Consider the following 25,833-nt stretch of genomic DNA (forward strand, 5'->3'; position numbering starts at 1 on the left):
GAAGTAAACATCTGTGGCCCCGGCACAGGAGGGACCCTGACGTCACATCCCAGGGAGGAAATAACAGCGGAGGCGATAGTGACCCCCGTATCTCACATCTTAAGACACCTACCCGCAGCTGCTGGACTGCCACTGGATCTTATTAATCGCTTTGCAGGGAAAGGGACCTAGAAGAACAGAGAACACGCTTGTCATCTTACTACTACTCCCAGCGTATTCAGCCGCCTTTTTTTTTCTATGACTTCTTTGCGAGAATGTTGTCCAGTTGGCAAAGTGTGTCCATATAGGCCGTCTGACGTATGGACTGTGGACATTTGGAACGGACCAGTACTGGATAATAAACTGGTTTTGAATTTGTCCTACTGGGGGAGGGTGAACCCACCATATGGTATTGTGGAGGTGACGGGCTGGCACGTTGTGGAGGAGTTGCTGCTTGCGGCCCACACCATGTATCCCCCATCGCTGTGAGAGGTGATGAAGGATGAACCATTGCTCTCGCAGTACAGACTCTCCAGTTGCTGGTGGGAAAAAAAAAAAAAAAAAAAAAATGTAAAAAATAAAAAAACCCGGGCAGAAGAGGCGAAACGTGGCAGGTTGGATTCTCTTAGTCACCTGGTTCCCCAAGAAGTGATGTTCCCCCTTCCGGGAGTCCCGGTCCCATACAGTCACCAGTCCCCTGCTGTATCCAATCAGCATCTTGCTCGGCTGCTGTGGATGCTGCTGCAAAGACTCGACCGGACCCAGGGTCTTCCCACATCTGTATTCTTCTGGAAGGCTGTAGAAGGATGGGATATACAGGTCACAGACGCAGCATTGCATGTAAGGGGGTCTGAGAAAATCTACAGTCAATCCCACCTAGATGCAGGTACAAGGCCCAGCATGATGGCCTCCCAATGCACGGACGCGCTCACCTCTGCAATATCTCGTCTTGTAGCAAGGTCTGATCTTCCAGGAGTCTGAAGGTCGGGATCTGGATGAAGTAGACGCCACCGCCTTCCGTCCCCAGAGCGACCACGTCACAGGAGGCCGCCACCAGGATCACAGTCACACGGGTAACGCTGGGAGGGGAACTGAACACAGACACTGACCATCACCATCTGCTCACCAGGAACGCATCCAATCAGAGTGGACGGTCAGGACTAGAAAAACAGGGCCGCTTTAATTCAGAAACAGCGCCACCTCCGTCCACAGGGTCCAGCTGGTATTGCGGCTCTGCTTCAATGAGCTATAGTGTCACACAACCTGCGGACAGCCATGATAGTTTCCCAACTCTGGACAAACCCATTACACACTGAATTGCATTACTTTTGATAAGTCTCCCCCTTGCGTCATCACCAGCAGCCATAACTATAGATAGATCACACCACGAATAGGAGGCGGAGAAGGACAGTCCATCACCTAATAAAAGAATACCAAGGTCCTGAACAAGGGACACCACAAAGCTTCCATCAAAGTGACCGCCGTCCCCCTCCTTACGCTTCTGTGCTGTCACTATATGCTACACCTTAGGGGGCCAGATCCACCCTACCAGGGGCCAGTCTGACCTCTCGGGGGTCATGGCTTCTAGGATCGATCAAGAATCCACATCCAGAGCAGCTTCCAAACTCTGCAGTTCATGGTGGGAAAATACTTCCAATAACCTTCCCCCCCCCCATCATAGTATTATGCATCGGTGGGCTGCGGCGAGTCCCCGTAGTATAACTACAACTCCCATCATGCTCTGGTACACAGGTGCAGACCATTCTTCCTAACAGACAAGCACAAGAGAAAGAAGGTAGGGGTGTGAGTACTTAGCGCAGTCGAACCCTGGTCGGCTCGGGAGGAGGAAGCTGCGGGTTTCTTCCAGGTAGGAGCAGCCATCTTTCTGCTGCAGCTCCCATAGGTGGATGGTGTTATCGTCCAGCAACGAGAGGAGCCGACCCTGGGGATGAAGAGAAAGGACAGGTTTTTTACCAACGGAGCCGATAACCGAGTATTATTATTATTATGCATTTATATAACGCCACTTATTCCATGGCGCTTTACATGTAAAAAGGGGAAATATAAATGCATTTCTGCAAACAACCAGTAGTTGGCGCTATAGAAACATTAATGCAATACAGAAGGTGGCGCATGACTCATCGCTGGGAAATATGCCCTATGGAAGCATTAATAGGGGTTTTCTGACGCCTCTCGATTCTGCATTAGACGCTGCTAATGTGGCATCAATGGCGCCTGCCAGGTATCAGGCCTCCAAGTCCAGTTTTCAGGACGGGCGCACAAGAACCGCCATGACCCGACAGGCGGCCGTCCACTTCAGCCGCAACTTGCAGAAGCAAGAAGAGTCTATTAACCCCCTAAATCACAAGTTTTGGATTGTTTTTAGAGAGGAGGAAATAATAATAAAAATAAATAAATACTTGTCCGGGTAAGAAGTGCATCTGGGTCACGGTGGCGGTTTCCTTGTGCAGACCGGTAAACTCCACGCCGGGTGCGCCATATCTAGAGGACACCAGGGGTCAAGGAGATGAACTCGTCTACGGTCGGAGGGGATGGATGGGCGCTGGAGAATATTTATAGCGGCGGAAGAGATAATCCACAGAGGATCCAAGGAGCAGCGGGTGATGGGCACCAGATAGACGGGCTCTGAAGAGAAGATCTAACTATGCCTCATCTTTAATATGGTCCCTTTAAATAGGACTATTGATCTCCATCCATGGTTGTAAGTCCTTGACTTTCACTAAACATTTTCATCAACGCAATAATAAATCCCCAGCTGTAAAATAGCAACAAACAAGTCTCCTCCAACTGCAGAGGACCCAACGCTTTCCTGCCCAGAATCTGCCACAGCCAGAGCTGCACCTCGCCCCAATGATTAAACCTCATAAATCAGCGATGAGGACAGGCCTGTGAACACAGAGCGGGACAGGTAGTAAATCAGGAGGACAAACCCATTCATAGTCCAGGGACTAAAGGACCCCTGCCAGCGCCAAGACCCACTGCAGAGAGAGGGAGGTCGAGGAGCGACCAGAGGGGCAGAGACGCCAACACCACTGGCGCAGCAAGAAAACTAAAACTATCTACAAGGGTCGCAAGCCACATCCAGCTCCCACCCCCTTCAAAGTAGTGTCAACCGAAGCCCCTCATTACAGGTATAATGATAACCAAAGCTTTTCCACAGAAATCACTCCAAAGCAGTACACTCAGATCCAGGGGTCCCCACAATCCCCCCATCAAGGACTCCCAACACTGTCACATCCAGCTTTGAGCACCTCCTCCAACAAAAAAACGAATTTTGGCTCATCTTTCATCGTTTTTAAGAAAGAGGCCAGGAGCCATTTGGTGAGCTGCATTTCTTGCTACATGTTCACAGACTTACCAGTGGAAAAGCCAAACTTCACATGCCACAAATGCAAGCTTGTGTCCCTGTTGGAGGAAAAGTTGCAAAATCTCGAAGAGAGGTTAGCTACGTTGAAGATCATTAAGGAAGGTGAAGAGTTCTTGGACAGAGCAGAATTATCTCTTCATGATACAGAAAGAGAAGAAATTCGAAGTGCACCTGAAGAAACAGAGGAATGGAGACATGTGACCCAGAGAAGCAGGAGGATCAGGAGGCAGTCAGCACCCATACTGCTCAGGAACCAGTACCAGGCTCTCACGCAGGAAAATGATGAAGAAATACATCAGGATAAGACTTTGCCAACAAGCAGCAACCTTGTACGCCTTCAGAGTCCTCCTGGATGGAGAAAGAAAAATGTTGTGAAGAAGAAACGGAGAGTGGTGGTCATGGGGGATTCCCTGTTGAGAGGAACAGAGGCCGCTATCTGCAGACCGGATATAACTTCAAGAGAAATGTGCTGTCTTCCAGGTGCAAAAATTAAAGATGTGTCTGACAGGATATCAGGACTCTTCAGACCTACAGATGACTACCCATTCCTGCTACTACATGTGGGGACAAATGACACCGCAAGAAACGACCTGGAAACCATCTGCAGAGACTGAAGACTTAGGCAAGAAAGTGAAAGAACTGGGAGCGCAGGTGGTCTTCTCTTCCATCCTCCCAGTGGATGGCCATGGAACAAGGAGGTGGAATAAGATTCTGCAGGTGAACAACTGGCTACGTCGATGGTGCCGTCAGCAAAGATTTGGATTTATGGATCACGGAGTGAACTACTTATACGATGGACTACTTGCTAGAGATGGGGTGCACCTTACGAAGACTGGTAAGCATGTATTTGGAAGTCGCCTTGCTACACTTGTAAGGAGAGCTTTAAACTAGAACAACATGGGAAGGGAAGCAAAAGACCAGAAAAAGCCATACACCTGACAAATGCTATTGAGAACTCTGCTATTAGAAGTGGAAAGGAAGAACAAAGACGAAAGAATCTAATTAATAAAAATATTGGAGAAAGAGAACCCAATCACAAACTAAAATGTTTCTATACTAATGCACAAAGCATGGGCAACAAACAAGGAGAATTGGAACTACTAACACAGGAAAAGAAATATGATGTCATTGGAATCACTGAAACTTGGTGGGACGATACACATGATTGGAATACAAGACTAGAAGGATACAACTTATTTGCAAGAAACAGACTTGATAAACGAGGAGGAGGTGTCGCATTGTATGTTAGAAACGCATATATCTGCACAGAGATTGAAGCTTCAGAGACTGGGAGTTCTGTGGAAACTGTTTGGGTAAGAATACAAGGACAGAACAATGGAAAGGACACCATTGTAGGCATTTACTACAGGCCGCCTGTGCAAGCTGAAGATATGGATGAACTCTTTATGCATCAAATGGCCAAGTTCTCCAAAACATATGACATAGTTGTCATGGGAGATTTCAACTATCCAGACATTTGTTGGGAATCTCTCTCAGGCAAAACTAACAGGTCAAGGAAATTCTTATCCTCTCTTGCTGACAACTTTATCTTCCAAAAGGTAGGGGAGAAAACAAGGGGAACTGCTACCTTGGATCTAATCCTTATAAACAGGGAGGAAATGGTTGAGGAGGTAAAAGTGGCTGGGACCCTAGGAGGTAGCGACCATGCTATTTTAGAATTTTGGATAACTAGAGGCGGAAGACCTGTGAAGACTCAGACGTCAAGGTTAGATTTCAGAAAGGCAGATTTTAAGGGATTCAGAAAGATAATTGGAGGGATCCAATGGCTGGATATCCTTAAAGACAAAAATGTCCAGGAAGGATGGGAAATCTTGAAAAATGAAATTCTCAAAGCACAGTTGTTAACAATTCCGAAGAGAGGGAAGAATAGGAAGCATTTAAGGAAACCAGGATGGGTGAACACAGAACTTAAGCACATGCTAAAAAGGAAGAAAAAAATGTTTATAAAATGGAAAGAGGGAGGCATATCTAAAGAAGAATATAATGCTGTCTGCAGAATCTGCAGGGCACAAATCAGATTATCTAAAGCTGAAAATGAATTGAGGCTTGCAAGAGATGTCAAAAGCAATAATAAAGGATTTTGGGGATATGTCAAAAGTAAAAGAAAAGTCAAAGATGCTATAGGATTTTTACAGGATGAAAATGATGAAATGGTAAGACAGGATGTTGAGAAGGCTGAACTTTTAAATTCCTATTTTGCATCTGTTTTCTCTCAGAAAGGAAATGTAACACCAACTGTTATTCACTGTCCTATTAAGGGAATAGAAGAATCCAGGATATCTATAAACAGAAAGATAGTGAGGAAACACTTAGCTAACCTAAATGAATTCAAGTCTCCAGGTCCAGATGAATTACACCCCAGAGTACTGAAGGAGATAGCAGAAGAAATTTCTGAACCACTCTCCATAATCTTTGAAAATTCTTGGAGAACAGGAGAAGTGCCAGAAGACTGGAGAAGAGCAAATGTTGTTCCTATCTTCAAAAAGGGGAAGAAGGTGGACCCAGGCAACTATAGGCCGGTGAGTCTGACTTCTATACCAGGAAAGATCTTTGAACAAATTATTAAACAACATGTAAGTCAATACCTGGATAAGAATGAAGTGATCAAACAGAGTCAGCATGGGTTTGTAACTAATAAGTCATGTCAGACTAACTTAATTTCCTTCTATGACGGTATCACTGATTGGGTGGATCAAGGAAATGCTGTAGATATAGTATATCTTGACTTTAGCAAAGCATTTGACAAAGTCTCTCATACAATCCTTATTGAAAAAATTACTAAGTATGGAATGGACAAGGCAACTGTTAGGTGGATTCATAGCTGGCTTAGTGATCGGACCCAAAGAGTGGTCGTAAATGGCTGCACATCCAGTTGGAAGAATGTCTCAAGTGGGGTACCACAGGGCTCTGTCCTGGGCCCTGTACTGTTCAACATCTTTATCAACGATTTAGATGAAGGAATTGAGGGTAAACTGATTAAATTTGCTGATGACACAAAGCTAGGAGGGATAGCTAATACTAGAGAAGAGAGAGAGAGAGGATTCAAAAAGATTTAAATAAACTGGAGAAGTGGGCAGTAACTAACAGAATGGTTTTTAACAGGGAGAAATGCAAAGTACTACATCTGGGCAATAAAAATGAAAAAAGCATATATAGAATGGGAGGAATAGGGCTAAGTGACAGCACATGTGAAAAAGACTTGGGTATACTAATAGATCACAGACTGAATATGAGTCAACAGTGTGATGCAGCAGCAAAAAAGGCAAATGCAGTTCTAGGATGTATTAACAGACGCATACAGTCTAGATCACGTGAAGTCATTATTTCCCTCTACTCCTCTTTGGTCAGACCTCATCTGGAATATTGTGTCCAGTTTTGGGCACCGCATTTTAAAAAAGACATCAACAAACTGGAGCAAGTTCAGAAAAGAGCGACCAGAATGGTGACCGGTCTGCAAACCCTGTCTTATGAGGAAAGGTTGCAGGATTTGGGAATGTTTAGTTTGCAAAAGAGAAGACTGAGAGGAGACTTAATAGCTGTCTACAAATATCTAAAGGGCTGTCACATTGTAGAAGGATCAACTTTATTCTCATTTGCACAAGGAAAGACTAGAAGCAATGGGATGAAACTGAATGGGAAGAGACACAGATTAGATATTAGAAAAAACTTTTTGACAGTTAGAGTGATCAATGAGTGGAACAGGCTGCCACGAGAAGTGGTGAGTTCTCCTTCAATGGAAGTCTTCAAACAGAGGCTGGACAGACATCTGACTGGGATGATTTAGCGAATCCTGCTTTGAGCAGGGGGTTGGACCAGATGGCCCAGGAGGTCCCTTCCAACTCTACGATTCTATGATTCTATGATAAGTAGTATCATCCTCCAGTGTACCATACCCAAAACATCTCTAAACCCCTAAGACCATTATATGTGCATCAAGATCTGCACTTTTGTGCAGGGCTACTCACGTAAATCACTATTTTGTGATGTACTCTTCATACCTGTTTGCCAGCTTGGTGCATTAGGTCCAGGTCTAGCAGACAGTCGCGAGCCACGTGTGGCTCCTGAGCTACAGGTTGGGGACCCCTGATCTACGAGAATATAACTACTATAATACTGCCCCCTATGTACAAGAATATAACTGCTATAATACTGTCCCTATGTACAAGAATATAACTACTATAATACTGCCCCCTATGTACAAGAATATAACTGCTATAATACTGTCGCTATGTACAAGAATATAACTACTATAATACTGCCGCTATGTACAAGAATATAACTACTATAATACTGCCCCCTATGTACAAGAATATAACTACTATAATACTGCCCCCTATGTACAAGAATATAACTACTATAATACTGCCCCCTATGTACAAGAATATAACTACTATAATACTGCCCCCTATGTACAAGAATATAACTACTATAATACTGCCCCCTATGTACAAGAATATAACTACTATAATACTGCCCCCTATGTACAAGAATATAACTACTATAATACTGCCCCCTATGTACAAGAATATAACTACTATAATACTGCTCCCTATGTACAAGAATATAACTACTATAATACTGCTCCCTATGTACAAGAATATAACTACTATAATACTGCTCCCTATGTACAAGAATATAACTACTATAATACTGCTCCCTATGTACAAGAATATAACTACTATAATACTGCTCCCTATGTACAAGAATATAACTACTATAATACTGCTCCCTATGTACAAGAATATAACTACTATAATACTGCTCCCTATGTACAAGAATATAACTACTATAATACTGCTCCCTATGTACAAGAATATAACTACTATAATACTGCTCCCTATGTACAAGAATATAACTACTATAATACTGCTCCCTATGTACAAGAATATAACTACTATAATACTGCTCCCTATATACAAGAATATAACTACTATAATACTGCTCCCTATATACAAGAATATAACTACTATAATACTGCTCCTATGTACAAGAATATAACTACTATAATACTGCCCCCTATGTACAAGAATATAACTACTATAATACTGCCCCCTATGTACAAGAATATAACTACTATAATACTGCCCCCTATGTACAAGAATATAACTACTATAATACTGCCCCCTATGTACAAGAATATAACTGCTATAATACTGTCGCTATGTACAAGAATATAACTACTATAATACTGCCGCTATGTACAAGAATATAACTACTATAATACTGCCCCCTATGTACAAGAATATAACTACTATAATACTGCCCCCTATGTACAAGAATATAACTACTATAATACTGCCCCCTATGTACAAGAATATAACTACTATAATACTGCCCCCTATGTACAAGAATATAACTACTATAATACTGCCCCCTATGTACAAGAATATAACTACTATAATACTGCCCCCTATGTACAAGAATATAACTACTATAATACTGCCCCCTATGTACAAGAATATAACTACTATAATACTGCCCCCTATGTACAAGAATATAACTACTATAATACTGCCCCCTATGTACAAGAATATAACTACTATAATACTGCCCCCTATGTACAAGAATATAACTACTATAATACTGCCCCCTATGTACAAGAATATAACTACTATAATACTGCCCCTATATACAAGAATATAACTAATACAATACTGCCCCTTAGAAGTTATTAATGAACAGTGGCAGCGTCGTCTCCCATACGTCCCGGCTTTGTCTCCTGCCTGGGAACAGATGTGTTTGGGAGACAATACACAGTAGATTTCTGCGCCGCTTGTTACCATGACTACAGAACTTTAACGTAAAGGGAAGAGCAGATGACAGGTCTGGTCCGGCTGACTCAGCAGGTGACTGAGTGGCGCAGAACAAGCCGTTACAGGCGCGTCTCCTGGGAGTTTAATATTTTACATAAAATCCACTTTTCAAGGTACTTTTGGCAATTGCATCATACGCAGTGCTACACACACGGAAGGAGGCCTTGTGTAAGAACAGTATATGGCGTGTGATAAGTAGATCTTCAAAGATTTTTTTTCCTCTTTCCAATGCAAAATCCTAAGGCTGCCTTTTTCTTATGCCCCCACCCAGGAGACCATTGCAAAAGTTCTAACCAGGTTGCAATACAGATGCCAGTTGGGGGCGGTAGCAACTGTTACATGGGACTGACAAGGCTGGATGCTGGAGCCATCATGGGCTGTCAGAGACCCTCACCCCGGCCGTCAGGCCCAGCTGCAGACGCACAATTGTCCTTTTGTGCTGGAGAATAAGCGTCTGTGTGCAGGACGGGTAATGGAAAGCTGACCTGGATATTCCCAGCTCACTGACAGCTGTGCAAGATCCTCAATGCTGCCCCTCATTAATGGGGTGCCTCTCATCCCCCTATGTATACGCCATGTGGAGACACCATGCCAGAGACCGGGATGTTCTCAATAACTATGGCTCAATACAATGAGGAGGATTTGTGCAGAAACTGACATCTGAACGACAGCACCAACACCTGCAGCAGAGGTCACCAAGCTGACCATAAACAGGCATTTGTAGGTGGATCACCCTCCAATCTCGTAGGGATAAGATCTAAGATCCTCTAGGTCTGAACAGTATAGGAGATTTATAATAAATATATATATATATATTTTTTTTTTATAGATAGTCGGCAGCAGCGCACACATCTGGCAGCCCCTTATTGCTTTGGATAGAAGTAACATGCTACCACGACCCGTTGCTTATGTTTATGGCCGGCAAAAAAAAAAAAACTTCTGAAAAACTTTTTTTGGTATTGAATTTTCCATTAAGTCTTTGACCCCGTTTCGCCAGGGCTCATTGTTGCCCATTTCTTGGTGATGGATTTGGCGTGGGCTGCACAGAGTAGGGGGCAGGGGCATAGTGAAGGGACTACTGCATCTTCATTATTTGATGGATGAAGGAACAACAAGACAGCCCCAGGCAAGAAACGGATGTCAGACACAGCGCCCGTTGCAGTGGGCAAAACTCTTAATTGTGCCCCTTCCCTTCAGGTCACATCACTGCCATCATCTTAGCAACAGGCGCTCTGGAGAGGAGAGGGGGCCACTTCCTAGCCCTTGCACAAGGGGCCGAGAAAACCTATTCATAGGGGGATGTTGCTTGGTGACGCTCATCTCCCCGTGCCCTCATCTGAGCGGTCACCCAGAACGATGCCGGGGGCTCAGTACAGGCAAAACCGCCAGAAGGACAGGAGAGAATTCACAGCAAATACAAACTCCAGCACTGCTGTGTACCTAGTATTTTAGGAGAGCTGGGTGATGGGGTCTATAGCGGCTATTTGTTATCATCCAGCTTTCTCAGAAGCAGACAGGGACATGACTCTAGAACCTGCATCTAGTGCTGACAAACGCAGCACATGCACCGATAATACAAGATGTAGCAGAGCTGAACAGACTTCTACGCACACGTGTCTGGGCTATGCATCATGTCGATCCCTTTGTGTACATATGCCAGGAGACAATAGCCTTTACTGTCCGATGGAGAGGTCTGGACTTCCTACCTGTATGACCCCTCTTCTCGCCCCGTAGGACCCGCGAAGTGTCATATGACCAATAATTGTAATAAAAGGATACATTTTAACAGCTCCGGATTTTGCACCGATTGCCATAATCCGTAGTACAGGGTCAAAGGCGAGAGAGCTCGGCTGGTTGGGGAATCCATGTTCTACAGTCTGGAAGGAGAAAAGCGGCAGGTGAGAAGGATATAAACCATAACAATCAGAAGTCTATATACTGTACCATTCAAGTACCACACACAAAAAAAAAAATAAAAAAAAATAAAAAAAAAAAAAGCTAGAGTCATCCCACTTGGCCTCTAGAGTGGAATGAAGTAAAGCAAGTATCTGCAAGACACATCTGGAGCCGCTTATCGACCAAGGAAAGGACCTGGCTGGCTTAAAGGGGTTATTGCCCCATCTCCAGAAATGATATTATTGGACAGAACTTGTAAAAACAAGTAATTTTGCAGATTACTGTTTATTAACATTTTCAACTGTTCTTGAGATATTAACAAATTTAGTTTGTTTACATCTCGTTGCCTTAGAAACCGACCACCGCTGATAGGCAGCAGAACATGCTCAGTACTTACAAACTCAATGGAAAACATCTTGTAAGTGCAAAGGGCCTACAATCTAGACAGCAGCGAAAGTCGGTCTCCAGGGCAGTGTGACACACTTTAAACAAAAAAAAAAAAAAAAGTAATATCTCAAAAACGACTGCAAATTTGAACAAACAGTAAATAGCAAAAGTGATTATTTTTACAAGCTCTATCCGACTATATACCCATTTATAAAGATGTGAAAAAATACTTAAATAAAACGCATTACATGAAGCTATACTGAAAACTACCCAGAACCTTCTTGGCATCTACCCAAGACAAGACCCATCGGCTGAGAAAAAAAAAAAAAAAAAGCCAATACTTCTTGACCTTCCAAGATCTGGGCCCGTTCCAACAAAACAAGGAGCGCAGCCAACAACATGAGGCGACGCCGAAAAATAAATAAAGCGAGTGCAGCATCTCTCCCCCATCCTCAATAAACCCCACCGGTGAGGGAGGTGCTCCTTTAAGAAGCAGGTTGAACGACGTGACTCTTCGCCCCCCTGGGTGAGATCACAAAACAGCTGCATCCGCTATGGATAAATTATCTCTGCCACAATCTGATTTTAATTATGTGCGAGTGATATGTCCGCCCCTCCTTCCCCAGATATGCGCCTTGTAGACGAAAACATGGGGGAGTCTCTCTATCCACCGTGGCACAGCCGATTTTGGATTTTTTCAGTCGCTGGAGGACCCAATTACGTGAACACCTTACCAAATTTCAATGAGAACAGTGTAATGCCTTCTCTCCCCTGGGGGGGCAGTGTTGGCAAACTATACACTTGAAGGCAGATCACAAGGTTATAGCAGGTCAATCTGATTTCTTTAATGGGCAGTAAAAATTTTTGGTAAAACATAGGGCACACATGTAAGGCACCAGTTCAGCCAAGATCTAGAGGGCAGGTGTTAATTTACCAAAGCGAGAGACATTTTATAGGGCAACTGCTCCCTAACTTTTGTTTATCTCCATACTAAGGCGAAGAAAGCCCCATCTCAGTGCACCCGTGTCTTTTACGCCACAACTATGCAATGTAAAGGCTTCAGTTACCAAAACAGGCCTCGTCTCCCATAGCAACCAATCACATCGCAGCTGTCATTTTATTTTATGCTCTGGAAAAATGAAAGAGTCACTGTGATTGGTTGCTATGGGTAACAAGGCCTGCTGTTTCTCCCCCCCCCCCCCCCCCCATCTTCGTTATGATAGGGGAAGGCCCAATGTTCCCAGAAACGGTGATAAAAGGAAAAAATATTCACTCCACAACGTCCCAGTCCATTTATTGTTTAGGGTGGACACAGCCTCAGGGCTATTTTATTTTAAAGACCTCAATGACCTTTTAAAGGGGAAGTCCAGAATAAGGAAACCATAACTGCTGTCGCTCAAAAATGGCACCACACCACAATCTTGACTTCCTCTTCTAGTCGGAGGCGATCAGGTGATCGTTGCAACCATGAATGGGGCAGGTATAAGACTTCCTGCAACCACTCCACGCGATACTGTCCCGTTTCTTTGTTCATACTGTGGCTCCTGAATATAATGTCAGAAATGCAGTAGAGACTGACACTGGTGCACGCAGGAGACAGCCCATCGGTAAAAATTCCCCGAGGTTCATATTAGGGTGGATCCCTTTAAGTCGCCGATATACAGACCTACACTTAGGAGGATCAGGAATGGCTCTATAGAAGGGGTGGATGATCCTAGGCAGCCCCCCACAGCTGGACGGCCAACGCAGTTCCCAAAGGGGCCAGGAATTTCTAAAGAATTTCTTAGGCTTGGCTGAGGAAGTTTAAACTAAAAACAGCGATGTCCATACAATGCAGACTGCGGATACCGCGGGGAGGGGGGGGGACGACGCTGGGATGTACACAGGACATATGGGAAGTATAGGGTGTGCAGAAGTTCCATAAAAACCGCTGCAGCCCTCCCTCCAGATATACGGATCTGCAAGGAGATGGGGGCAAGAGAAGGAGGAGATGGGGAGAAGTTTAGGGACGACCATTGTTCCCATAGAGCATCTAATCCACGACTGGAGAAAAATGGGGCTTTTGTCCTCTATACACAAAGTGCACAATACCCCAAAGAGGAGGGGGACGGTGGGGGTAGTCAGTACTCCGGCTTCAGCCATAGAAAGGAGGGCCAGATCAGAGAGACCGGACCACAATGCCACCCCGGGAAGAGGGGCCTCTGCTCAATGACCGAAGGTAGCCTTTCCCAGGATTAACTGCTTACATGCCGATAGAGGACTGCAATGCAGAGGAGCAATGAAATAGGAACATAGTAGTAAAGAAAGGGTTAAAGAAAAGTGGGGGGGAAAAAACAAAACATTAATTACAAGTATACAAGGAAGGATGAGCACCAAAATCTCTGCTCAAATCTTTATAAACATCATTAAGACCCCCCCCCCCCCCCCCAAAACCTGCAGCAGAGACTGCAAAGCTGACCTGGTACCCTGCAGAGAGCGCTGCACCACACGATGCATACCGCCAACATCTGCACAACATGCACGGAGGCTGATATCATCGGCACAGTGCCCCCAGCTTTATACCCTTGTATCTTCTAGGTTTAAATGGACGGGTCACAATCAGATCAGAAACTCCAAGATCTGCCAGCGAAGAGGTCATATATAATGCAGAGAGGAGCGCCAATCCTTTAATAATTCACATCCTTGCATAATGCACAGAACACAAACTAGACAGAACATGAGAAAATATCAGGGCAGAATTATATACCATAACGTAGGGAGCAGTATTATAGTAGTTATATTCTTGTACATAGGGGGCAGTATTATAGTAGTTATATTCTTGTACATAGGGGGAAGTATTATAGTAGTTATATTCTTGTACATAGGGGGAAGTATTATAGTAGTTATATTCTTGTACATAGGGGGCAGTATTATAGTAGTTATATTCTTGTATATAGGGGGCAGTATTATAGTAGTTATATTCTTGTATATAGGGGGCAGCATTATAGTTATATTCTTGTACATAGGAGCAGTATTATAGTAGTTATATTCTTGTACATAGGGGGCAGTATTATAGTAGTTATATTCTTGTACATAGGGGGAAGTATTATAGTAGTTATATTCTTGTACATAGGGGGAAGTATTATAGTAGTTATATTCTTGTACATAGGGGGCAGTATTATAGTAGTTATATTCTTGTATATAGGGGGCAGTATTATAGTAGTTATATTCTTGTATATAGGGGGCAGTATTATAGTAGTTATATTCTTGTACATAGGGGGCAGTATTATAGTAGTTATATTCTTGTATATAGGGGGCAGTATTATAGTAGTTATATTCTTGTATATAGGGGGCAGTATTATAGTAGTTATATTCTTGTACATAGGGGCAGTATTATAGTAGTTATATTCTTGTACATAGGAGCAGTATTATAGTAGTTATATTCTTGTACATAGGAGCAGTATTATAGTAGTTATATTCTTGTATATAGGAGCAGTATTATAGTAGTTATATTCTTGTACATAGGGGGCAGTATTATAGTAGTTATATTCTTGTACATAGGGGCAGTATTATAGTAGTTATATTCTTGTACATAGTGGGCAGTATTATAGTAGTTATATTCTTGTACATAGGGGGCAGTATTATAGTGGATATTTTCTCCTACATGTGACTGGAGGATTATTACATGGAAGATTACTATAGTGACTGTATATCTCCTATAAGACGTGCCGGGAGGAGGACCTCTTTACAAGTTCATTGTACGGGCCGTTGGCCTCCCAGCTGTCTGACAGGATCCATTACAACACACTGGAGTCTACTCGGCTGAGTCAGGGAAGTGGCACTCTGCTGAGTGTGTAGGAGGGATCCAGCTGCTGCACCCAGGACTAGAAGAAGGAGCAAAAAGGGAAAGAGGGATTATTTTTTTTAAATAAAGGGAGAAACAATGCACCAGGGAGTCCTCAGACGAGGCTCTGCCCGGGCTTGGAGCCCAGGTTCGGTCCCTGCGGGCCACCTCTGGCAATGCACAAGTTTATCATAATATCAGTGAAGTATTTCGGCGCTGCTGCTATCTGACATGATTTGCAGTTTTGTGGACTTCTTATGTTAATGCCTTGCAGCTGTGCAGTCACAGGATGAACAGGGGAGATGTCTGCATGGAGCCCACCTTCCTTTCCATCTGCCCTGACTCCATCACACTAAAGATCAGCAACCTCCAACTCCCAGCAGACAGCAGCCACAGCGAATCAATCACCACACACATCATATCTGGAACCAGGGAAAGCTGAGTGATGAATGTAGCCACAGGAATAACCCAGCCTCAGACATTATGATCCATTATTAAGGCCGACATATTTGCATAACATTGCAGATCAGGAGTCATAGAAAGCTGGGTAAAACAATAATAGGCTGTAGTAGCAGCGACCTTTATCATCACCCAGCTTTCCCAGAAACAGTTGGAGTCATTCCCGATTTACTGGGGGAATATTCTCTTGTCTGCTTATCCAAACACTACATGTTCCACATCCAGCAAATGAGGCGCACAGACAGTCAGCTCTCATTAGCAACACAATAGGATGATACCGGACTAAATCCCCAGCAAGACCGGATGCCATACGGTGCCAGGGGGTTAAGAGCAGAGCTGACCACCACTTAAACAATGCCAGTAGATACACAACATGGAGCAAGAAATCAACGTCACTGTATACACACACACACACACACACACACACACACACACACACATCACTGATCCTGAGTTACATCCTGTATTATACTCCAGAGCTGCACTCACTATTCTGCTGGTGCAGTCACTGTGTACATACATTACAGATCCTGAGTTACATCCTGTATTATACTCCAGAGCTGCACTCACTATTCTGCTGGTGCAGTCACTGTGTACATACATTACAGATCCTGAGTTACATCCTGTATTATACTCCAGAGCTGCACTCACTATTCTGCTGTGCAGTCACTGTGTATATATATATTACTGATCCTGAGTTAAATCCGGTATTATACCCCAGAGCTGCACTCACTATTCTGCTGGAGCAGTCACTGTGTATATATATTACTGATCCTGAGTTAAATCCTGTATTATTCTCCAGAGCTGCACTCACTATTCTGCTGGTGCAGTCACTGTGTATATATATTACTGATCCTGAGTTAAATCCTGTATTATTCTCCAGAGCTGCACTCACTATTCTGCTGGAGCAGTCACTGTGTATATATATTACTGATCCTGAGTTAAATCCTGTATTATTCTCCAGAGCTGCACTCACTATTCTGCTGGTGCAGTCACTGTGTATATATATTACTGATCCTGAGTTAAATCCTGTATTATTCTCCAGAGCTGCACTCACTATTCTGCCTTTTATTCTTGGATATGGTCATCAAGCTGTTCAGCCTCTCTCCTATCCTCTGACCTGATATCTTATAAAGAACAGGTTGGACACTTGGCTGAGATACTAAAATGTGGAAGAAATCAAGCAATTGAGGGTGGGGTTGTCTTACATCAGGCTTGTTGACAGTTTCCAGTAACAAGCAGAATTGCTAATGCAGCTCTGCAAACCATAACGCAGAATCAGTGGACGTCATCTACAAGATCATATTCAAAAGCCGACACACACTTCATATAAATAGTGCAGACTTAGGTTAAAGGACCTTGACAACAAATCATTGGGGTACGGGGTCTCAGAGCTGGAATCAGCCACCTCTGCATGCAGGATTAGCAATTTTTTGCAGGAGTGTTGCAAATCCAGACACATACAGGCTACCTGCATGGATTTCATTTATTTTTACGTCTCTGCTTGCGGTTAGTGAATGGAAACAAAAAAATACATACATTCTTCTGAATTAAAGAGAATGGCATTAAGGCTGATCCATCGCGTCCCCCCCCCCATCAGCACCGCCACACATCCATGATGATCACACTACAGACATTGGGGGGATTCTGTACTTCTGACAAGATCATAGCTGCATGCTTCAGAGGGGGCACAAGCAGGACCCATCAGACACCCAGCTGGATACTCTGCATTTCCACAAGTGCAGTCTGAGTTCAGCTCTGCCAACCTTTGTTTACAGGTGGCAAATGTGCAGCTCGACAGCTTCGGAAATTCCAGGAGCACATTCCCCCTTCTCCACTTCATGAACTTTATTGCTTTTTATATTCTCAAGACTATTTGTAGCTGCACCGCTAAGTTCTACCATTACACCTGTTCACCAGTAGTGAGAACTGTCCGGACCAGGAGCTGACACCGACCTCCAGTCTACAGAGCAGTAAGGCTATGTGCACACGCTGCGGATTCACCCGCGGATTTGTATAAGCGGATCCGCAGGTAAAATGACCTGCGGATTGGCCAGGGGTTTTCCCCTGCGGTTTGACACCTGGACAATGGAATAGGTGGCAAACCACAGCGGAATCCGCAGAATTGACATGTCAATTCTTTCTGCGGATTCAAAACCGCAGCTTTTCCGCAGTTAAAAAACTGCAGCATGTGCACAGCGGAATGTAAATCCCATAAACTTACATTGTTCTGTACACTGTCTGCAGAAGTGCTGCAGGTCCGCAGCAAAAACCGCAGCGTGTGCACATAGCCTAAGGCTATGTGCACACGGTGCGGATTCTGCTGTGGATCCGCAACGTTTCTGGCCCTGCGGGTCCGCAACAGTTTCTGCTGCGTTGTACAGTACCATTCTTTGCAATGGTAAAACCAAAAACGCTGTACACATGCTGCAGATTTTCCCGCGCAGATTTGCTGCGGGTTACAATCCGCAGCATGTCAATTCTTTGAGCGGATTCCGCTGCGGTATCACACCTTCACCATTGTGAGGTGTGAAACCGCAGGCTAATCGGTAGGTAAACCGCACGTCTTTTGACCTGCGGATTTCTCAAAATCCGCGCAGAAAAATCCGCAGCACTTCCAACTACGTTTGCACATAGCCTAAGAGCTCGCAAAGGTTTCTGACACTCCTGGCATCAGTTTCAAATTACACTCCAGAGCAGCACTCACCATTCTGCTTGTCCACTCACTCTGCACATACATTAATGATCCTGTATGATCCTCCAGAGCTGCACTCATTATTCTGCTGGTGCAGTCACTGTGTACATACATTACTGATCCTGAGTTACCTCCTTTATTACACCCCAGAGCTGCACTCACTATTCTTCTGGTGCAGTCACTGTGTACACACATTACATTACTGATCCTGAGTTACCTCCTGTATTATACTCCAGAGCTGCACTCACTATTCTGCTGGTGCAGTCACTGTGTACATACATTACATTACTGATCCGGAGTTACATCCTGTATTATACCCCAGAGCTGCACTCACTATTCTGCTGGTGCAGTCACTGTGTACATACATTACTTTACTGATCCTGAGTTACATCCTGTATTATACCCCAGAGCTGCACTCACTATTCGGCTGGTGCAGTCACTGTGTACATACATTACTGATCCTGAGTTACCTCCTTTATTACACCCCAGAGCTGCACTCACTATTCTTCTGGTGCAGTCACTGTGTACACACATTACATTACTGATCCTGAGTTACATCCTGTATTATACTCCAGAGCTGCACTCACTATTCTGCTGGTGCAGTCACTGTGTACATACATTACATTACTGATCCTGAGTTACATCCTGTATTATACCACAGAGCAGCACTCACTATGTACATACATTACTGATCCTAAGTTACATCCTGTATTATACCCCAGAGCTGCACTCACTATTCTGCTGGTGCAGTCACTGTGTACATACATTACATTACTGATCCGGAGTTACATCCTGTATTATACCCCAGAGCTGCACTCACTATTCTGCTGGTGCAGTCACTGTGTACATACATTACTTTACTGATCCTGAGTTACCTCCTGTATTATACCCCAGAGCTGCACTCACTATTCTGCTGGTGCATTCACTGTGTACATACATTACTGATCCTGAGTTACATCCTGTATTATACCGCAGAGCTGCACTCACTATTCTGCTGGTGCAGTCACTGTGTACATACATTACTTTACTGATCCTGAGTTACATCCTGTATTATACCCCAGAGCTGCACTCACTATTCTGCTGGTGCAGTCACTGTGTACATACATTACATTACTGATCCTGAGTTACATCCTGTATTATACCCCAGAGCTGCACTCACTATTCTGCTGGTGCAGTCACTGTGTACATACATTACTGATCCTGAGTTACCTCCTGTATTATACTCCAGAGCTGCACTCACTATTCTGCTGGTGCAGTCACTGTGTACATACATTACATTACTGATCCTGAGTTACATCCTGTATTATACCCAGAGCTGCACTCACTATTCTGCTGGTGCAGTCACTGTGTACATACATTACATTACAGATCCTGAGTTACATCCTGTATTATACTCCAGAGCTGCACTCACTATTCTGCTGGTGCAGTCACTGTATACATACATTACATTACTGATCCTGAGTTACACCCTGTATTATACTCCAGAGCTGCACTCACTATTCTGCTGGTGCAGTCACTGTGTACATACATTACTGATCCTGAGTTACATCCTGTATAATACCCCAGAGCTGCACTCACTATTCTGCTGGTGCAGTAACTGGGTACATATATTACATTACTGATCCTGTTACATCCTGTATTATACTCCAGAGCTGCACTCACTATTCTGCTGGTGCAGTCACTGTGTACATACATTACATTACTCAGGGCTGTGGAGTCGGAGTCGTGGAGTCGGAGTCGGAGCTCATTTTGGTGGAGTCGGAGTCGGAGTCGGTATAAAATGGACCGACTCCTAAAATATATAATAAATTGGGTACAGTAATTCAATGCAGAATGTGCTGAATATTTTTTCATAGGAGTTTGGGAAAGTTATGAAATGTCCTATAAATGACTGTTATATTCCTGATCTAAGACTACATTCACACACAGCGTTTTTCCTGTGTTTTTTGAGGATACGTTTTTCAGCTGCAAAAGCCGATCAGCTTTTTAAAAAACTGCATCACCTGAAAGGTTTTTGAGCTCATAGATAATGTTTTCAATAGCAAAAGCAGATTAGAAATCTGCTCTATCCATTTATCCATATCTGTCTATCCATATCGTATCTGTACCAAAAAGAATGAAAACCGGGTAGTACACCAATATATATTCTGTTCTATCTAAATATCTTGATTATTGGATCAAAAAATGATTAAATGTCTGAGGTTCACATTGTACTACAATAAATTTTTCACTTAAATATAAGCAATATGTGTGGGAGTCGGAGTCGGAGTTGGAGTCGTGGAGTCGGTGTAAGGGAAATTGAGGAGTCGGAGTCGGAGGTTTGGCTTACCGACTCCACAGCCCATACTGATCCTGAGTTACATCCTGTATTATACTCCAGAGCTGCGCTCACTATTCTGCTGGAGCAGTCACTGTGTACATACATTACATTACTGATCCTGTATTATACCCCAGAGCTGCACTCACTATTCTGCTGGTGCAGTCACTGTGTACATACATTACATTACTGATCCTGAGTTACATCCTGTATTATACTCCAGAGCTGCACTCACTATTCTGCTGGTGCAGTCACTGTGTACATACATTACTGATCCTGAGTTACATCCTGTATTATACCCCAGAGCTGCACTCACTATTCTGCTGGTGCAGTCACTGTGTACATACATTACATTACTGATCCTGAGTTACATCCTGTATTATACCCCAGAGCTGCACTCACTATTCTGCTGGTGCAGTCACTGTGTACATACATTACATTACTGATCCTGAGTTACATCCTGTATTATACCCCAGAGCTGCACTCACTATTCTGCTGGTGCAGTCACTGTGTACATACATTACATTACTGATCCTGAGTTACATCCTGTATTATACCCCAGAGCTGCACTCACTATTCTGCTGGTGCAGTCACTGTGTACATACATTACATTACTGATCCTGAGTTACATCCTGTATTATACTCCAGAGCTGCACTCACTATTCTGCTGGTGCAGTCACTGTGTACATACATTACATTACTGATCCTGAGTTACATCCTGTATTATACTCCAGAGCTGCACTCACTATTCTGCTGGTGCAGTCACTGTGTACATACATTACTGATCCTGAGTTACCTCCTGTATTATACCCCAGAGCTGCACTCACTATTCTGCTGGTGCAGTCACTGTGTACATACATTACTGATCCTGAGTTACCTCCTGTATTATACTCCAGAGCTGCACTCACTATTCTGCTGGTGCAGTCACTGTGTACATACAGTACATTACTGATCCTGAGTTACATCCTGTATTATACACCAGAGCTGCACACACTATTCTGCTGGTGCAGTCACTGTGTACATACATTACATTACTGATCCTGAGTTACATCCTGTATTATACCCCAGAGCTGCACTCACTATTCTGCTGGTGCAGTCACTGTGTACATACATTACTGATCCTGAGTTACATCCTGTATTATACCCCAGAGCTGCACTCACTATTCTGCTGGTGCAGTCACTGTGTACATACATTACTGATCCTGAGTTACCTCCTGTATTATACTCCAGAGGTGCACTCACTATTCTGCTGGTGCAGTCACTGTGTACATACATTACTGATCCTGAGTTACATCCTGTATTATACCCCAGAGCTGCACTCACTATTATGCTGGTGCAGTCACTGTGTACATACATTACTGATCCTGAGTTACATCCTGCATTATACCCCAGAGCTGCACTCACTATTCTGCTGGTGCAGTCACTGTGTACATACATTACTGATCCCGAGTTACATCCTGCATTATACCCCAGAGCTGCACTCACTATTCTGCTGGTGCAGTCACTGTGTACATACATTACTGATCCTGAGTTACCTCCTGTATTATACTCCAGAGCTGCACTCACTATTCTGCTGGTGCAGTCACTGTGTACATACATTACTGATCCTGAGTTACATCCTGTATTATACCCCAGAGCTGCACTCACTATTCTGCTGGTGCAGTCACTGTGTACATACATTACTGATCCTGAGTTACCTCCTGTATTATACCCCAGAGCTGCACTCACTATTCTGCTGGTGCAGTCACTGTGTACATACATTACTGATCCTGAGTTACCTCCTGTATTATACTCCAGAGCTGCACTCACTATTCTGCTGGTGCAGTCACTGTGTACATACAGTACATTACTGATCCTGAGTTACATCCTGTATTATACACCAGAGCTGCACACACTATTCTGCTGGTGCAGTCACTGTGTACATACATTACATTACTGATCCTGAGTTACATCCTGTATTATACCCCAGAGCTGCACTCACTATTCTGCTGGTGCAGTCACTGTGTACATACATTACTGATCCTGAGTTACATCCTGTATTATACCCCAGAGCTGCACTCACTATTCTGCTGGTGCAGTCACTGTGTACATACATTACTGATCCTGAGTTACCTCCTGTATTATACTCCAGAGGTGCACTCACTATTCTGCTGGTGCAGTCACTGTGTACATACATTACTGATCCTGAGTTACATCCTGTATTATACCCCAGAGCTGCACTCACTATTATGCTGGTGCAGTCACTGTGTACATACATTACTGATCCTGAGTTACATCCTGTATTATACCCCAGAGCTGCACTCACTATTCTGCTGGTGCAGTCACTGTGTACATACATTACTGATCCTGAGTTACATCCTGTATTATACCCCAGAGCTGCACTCACTATTCTGCTGGTGCAGTCACTGTGTACATACATTACTGATCCTGAGTTACCTCCTGTATTATACTCCAGAGGTGCACTCACTATTCTGCTGGTGCAGTCACTGTGTACATACATTACTGATCCCGAGTTACATCCTGCATTATACCCCAGAGCTGCACTCACTATTCTGCTGGTGCAGTCACTGTGTACATACATTACTGATCCTGAGTTACCTCCTGTATTATACTCCAGAGGTGCACTCACTATTCTGCTGGTGCAGTCACTGTGTACATACATTACTGATCCCGAGTTACATCCTGCATTATACCCCAGAGCTGCACTCACTATTCTGCTGGTGCAGTCACTGTGTACATACATTACTGATCCTGAGTTACCTCCTGTATTATACTCCAGAGCTGCACTCACTATTCTGCTGGTGCAGTCACTGTGTACATACATTACTGATCCCGAGTTACATCCTGTATTATACTCCAGAGCTGCACTCACTATTCTGCTGGTGCAGTCACTGTGTACATACATTACTGATCCTGAGTTACCTCCTGTATTATACCCCAGAGCTGCACTCACTATTCTGCTGGTGGAAGCCTATGGATAATGCCGGAGACACCATTCACAGCCCCCTGATCCCTCCGCGCTATATCGGGGCTCCGCAGGTCCTCGCAGCCCCCGGGGCCCCAGCTCAGTCTCTCCCGGCCCCGCACCTTGTTGAAGGCGAACAGCTCCTGCTTGATCTTCTCCCGCTGGGGGTCGTGCCCCTGCCGCCTGAAGCGAAACTTCATCATCTTGCCCGGCTCCCGGAGCGCACACGACCGCCGCCGCCACTCTCCGCAGCCAGCGTTCACTCACACAAGCGGCCGGGCAACTTGATCCAGCCCGGGTTGTGATTGACGTGTGGCTCAGCCAATCACAGAAGCCAGATTCTGGCTCGGATTCCGACAGCGTTGCTCAGCTTCACACCGGTCTGTACGCATGCGCGTCTGAGCGCAATACCTTGTGGGAGATGTAGTTTTTCTGGAGAAGTTTAAGTTTGTAAAATCAACATCCTGTGGGGTCTCCTCTCAGGGCTCCTCAGTGTTGCCCAGCAGTGACAGCCTGTACAGGGTCGTTCTGGCCATTTTTTGTGTGTTATTACTCTGATGAGGGCTTGTTTTTTGCTGGACCAGTTGTAGTGTTGAATGGCACCATTAATTTTACCATATAATGTACTGAAAAAGAAATGAGAAAAAAGTCAAGAGGGATGAAAAACAATACATTTCCGACATTTTTTTTTTAGGTTTTGCTTAATGATGTTCCTTGTGCGGTGAATGTGACTCAATAGCCCCAGGACCGAGGGATCCCAGAGGTCGGCAATGTTTTTGCATTTTAGTGATAAAAAAATTCAGAATTCAAAATTTAAAAGCAAAAATGTTTATGTCGCCTTCTTTCCAAGCTTCAAAGTTTTTAACTTTTTTATCTTTCCGTTGATGGAGTTGTTAACAGGCTTGGGGTTTTTTTTTTGTGCCACAAGCCGGCGTTTTCATTGGTACCATTTTGGCGTGGACACGACTTTTCCATCACATTTTATGATATTTTTGGAAGTAGATGCGGTGACTGATAGCAACAACAAAAATTGCAATTCTGGTGTTTTCCTTTTTTTCAGGGTTTAACGTAGTAGTTTAATAATTTTAAAAAGTGGTTAAATAATTTTAAAGTTTGATAGACCAGACCTTCACAGACGCGGCTACAACATAAAAAAATAATACATTTCTTAATTATCAGATGAGAATGATATTAATTTATTTTTTTTATTTTATAAATAAATTATATATATTTAATAGCTAGATAAATAGATAGATAATAGACAGATAAGTAGATAGATAATAGATAGATAAATAGATAAATAATAGATGATAGATCGATAATAGATTGATAAATAGATAGATAATAGATGATAAATAAGAGATAGATAGATAATAGACAGATAAGAGATAGATAATAGACAGATAAGAGATAGATAATAGATAAATAGATAGATAATAGATAGATAGATGATAGATAGATAGATAGATAATAGATAGATAAATAGATAATAGATGATAGATAGATAATAGATAGATAGATAATAGATGATAGATAGATAGATAGATAGACAGATAAAGAGCAAGAACAGCACCAGCAATTTGGAGGCATATATATAAAAAAAGATGGAATCAGCACTCCTTGTTGTATAGAAAAAATCCATGAGTCGTCATTTCGGCTCTGTGCGAGAGCCTTCACACAGAGCTGAAACATTGCCTCATGGGCTATTGGACAGATAGATTTATTGACCCATCATGACCGGACAACATTTTGTTCCAAGTATGGAACTTGGAAAAAAGGCTTGAAAAGTTCCACATATGAAACAACTTGTTGCCCTGGCATGATGGATCAATAAACCACTGATTATTGGACTATGGAGTCCTGCCTTTTTCTCTTTTGGATGGATAGACAGATAGATAGATAGATAGACAGACAGACAGACAGACAGATAGATAGATAGATAATAAAAAAAAAAAAGCAGCAGCAGGCAATAATGTTCCTGGGTGCCGTGCTTTCCAGGCAAATAGCAAGCCTTCAATATAAAATACAAAAAATGGAGGCAGCACACCAGTTAGGCTGGTTTCAGACTAGCGTATTTTACATGCAGCGGA

At 43.5% G+C, this 25,833-nt stretch overlaps 1 protein-coding gene across 2 annotated transcripts in view; it reads right to left on the reverse strand.

Annotated features, from left to right (window-relative positions):
* The window catches only part of LLGL1 (LLGL scribble cell polarity complex component 1), a 34,506-nt gene extending 10,449 nt beyond the window's left edge, over positions 1-24,057 (reverse strand). Inside the window, exons 1-8 of one of the 2 annotated variants that reach the window (XM_073558481.1) lie at positions 23,866-24,057; positions 10,981-11,078; positions 2,400-2,481; positions 1,806-1,921; positions 912-1,070; positions 613-775; positions 383-518; positions 113-167 (exon numbers count right to left, since the gene is read on the reverse strand). In XM_073558481.1, coding sequence (XP_073414582.1) covers positions 113-167; positions 383-518; positions 613-775; positions 912-1,070; positions 1,806-1,921; positions 2,400-2,481; positions 10,981-11,078; positions 23,866-23,946 — 890 coding nt within the window. In that variant the 5' untranslated portion in view covers positions 23,947-24,057. Of the gene's footprint in view, positions 1-112; positions 168-382; positions 519-612; positions 776-911; positions 1,071-1,790; positions 1,922-2,399; positions 2,482-10,980; positions 11,079-23,865 lie in introns of both variants that reach the window. The other variant, XM_073558479.1, reaches the window with a different exon arrangement.
* Positions 24,058-25,833: the final 1,776 nt, after the last annotated feature.

The sequence above is a fragment of the Dendrobates tinctorius genome, unplaced genomic scaffold, assembly GCF_039654945.1.
Source record: "Dendrobates tinctorius isolate UK_male_01 unplaced genomic scaffold, ASM3965494v1 ptg000257l, whole genome shotgun sequence".
Taxonomy (NCBI): domain Eukaryota; kingdom Metazoa; phylum Chordata; class Amphibia; order Anura; family Dendrobatidae; genus Dendrobates; species Dendrobates tinctorius.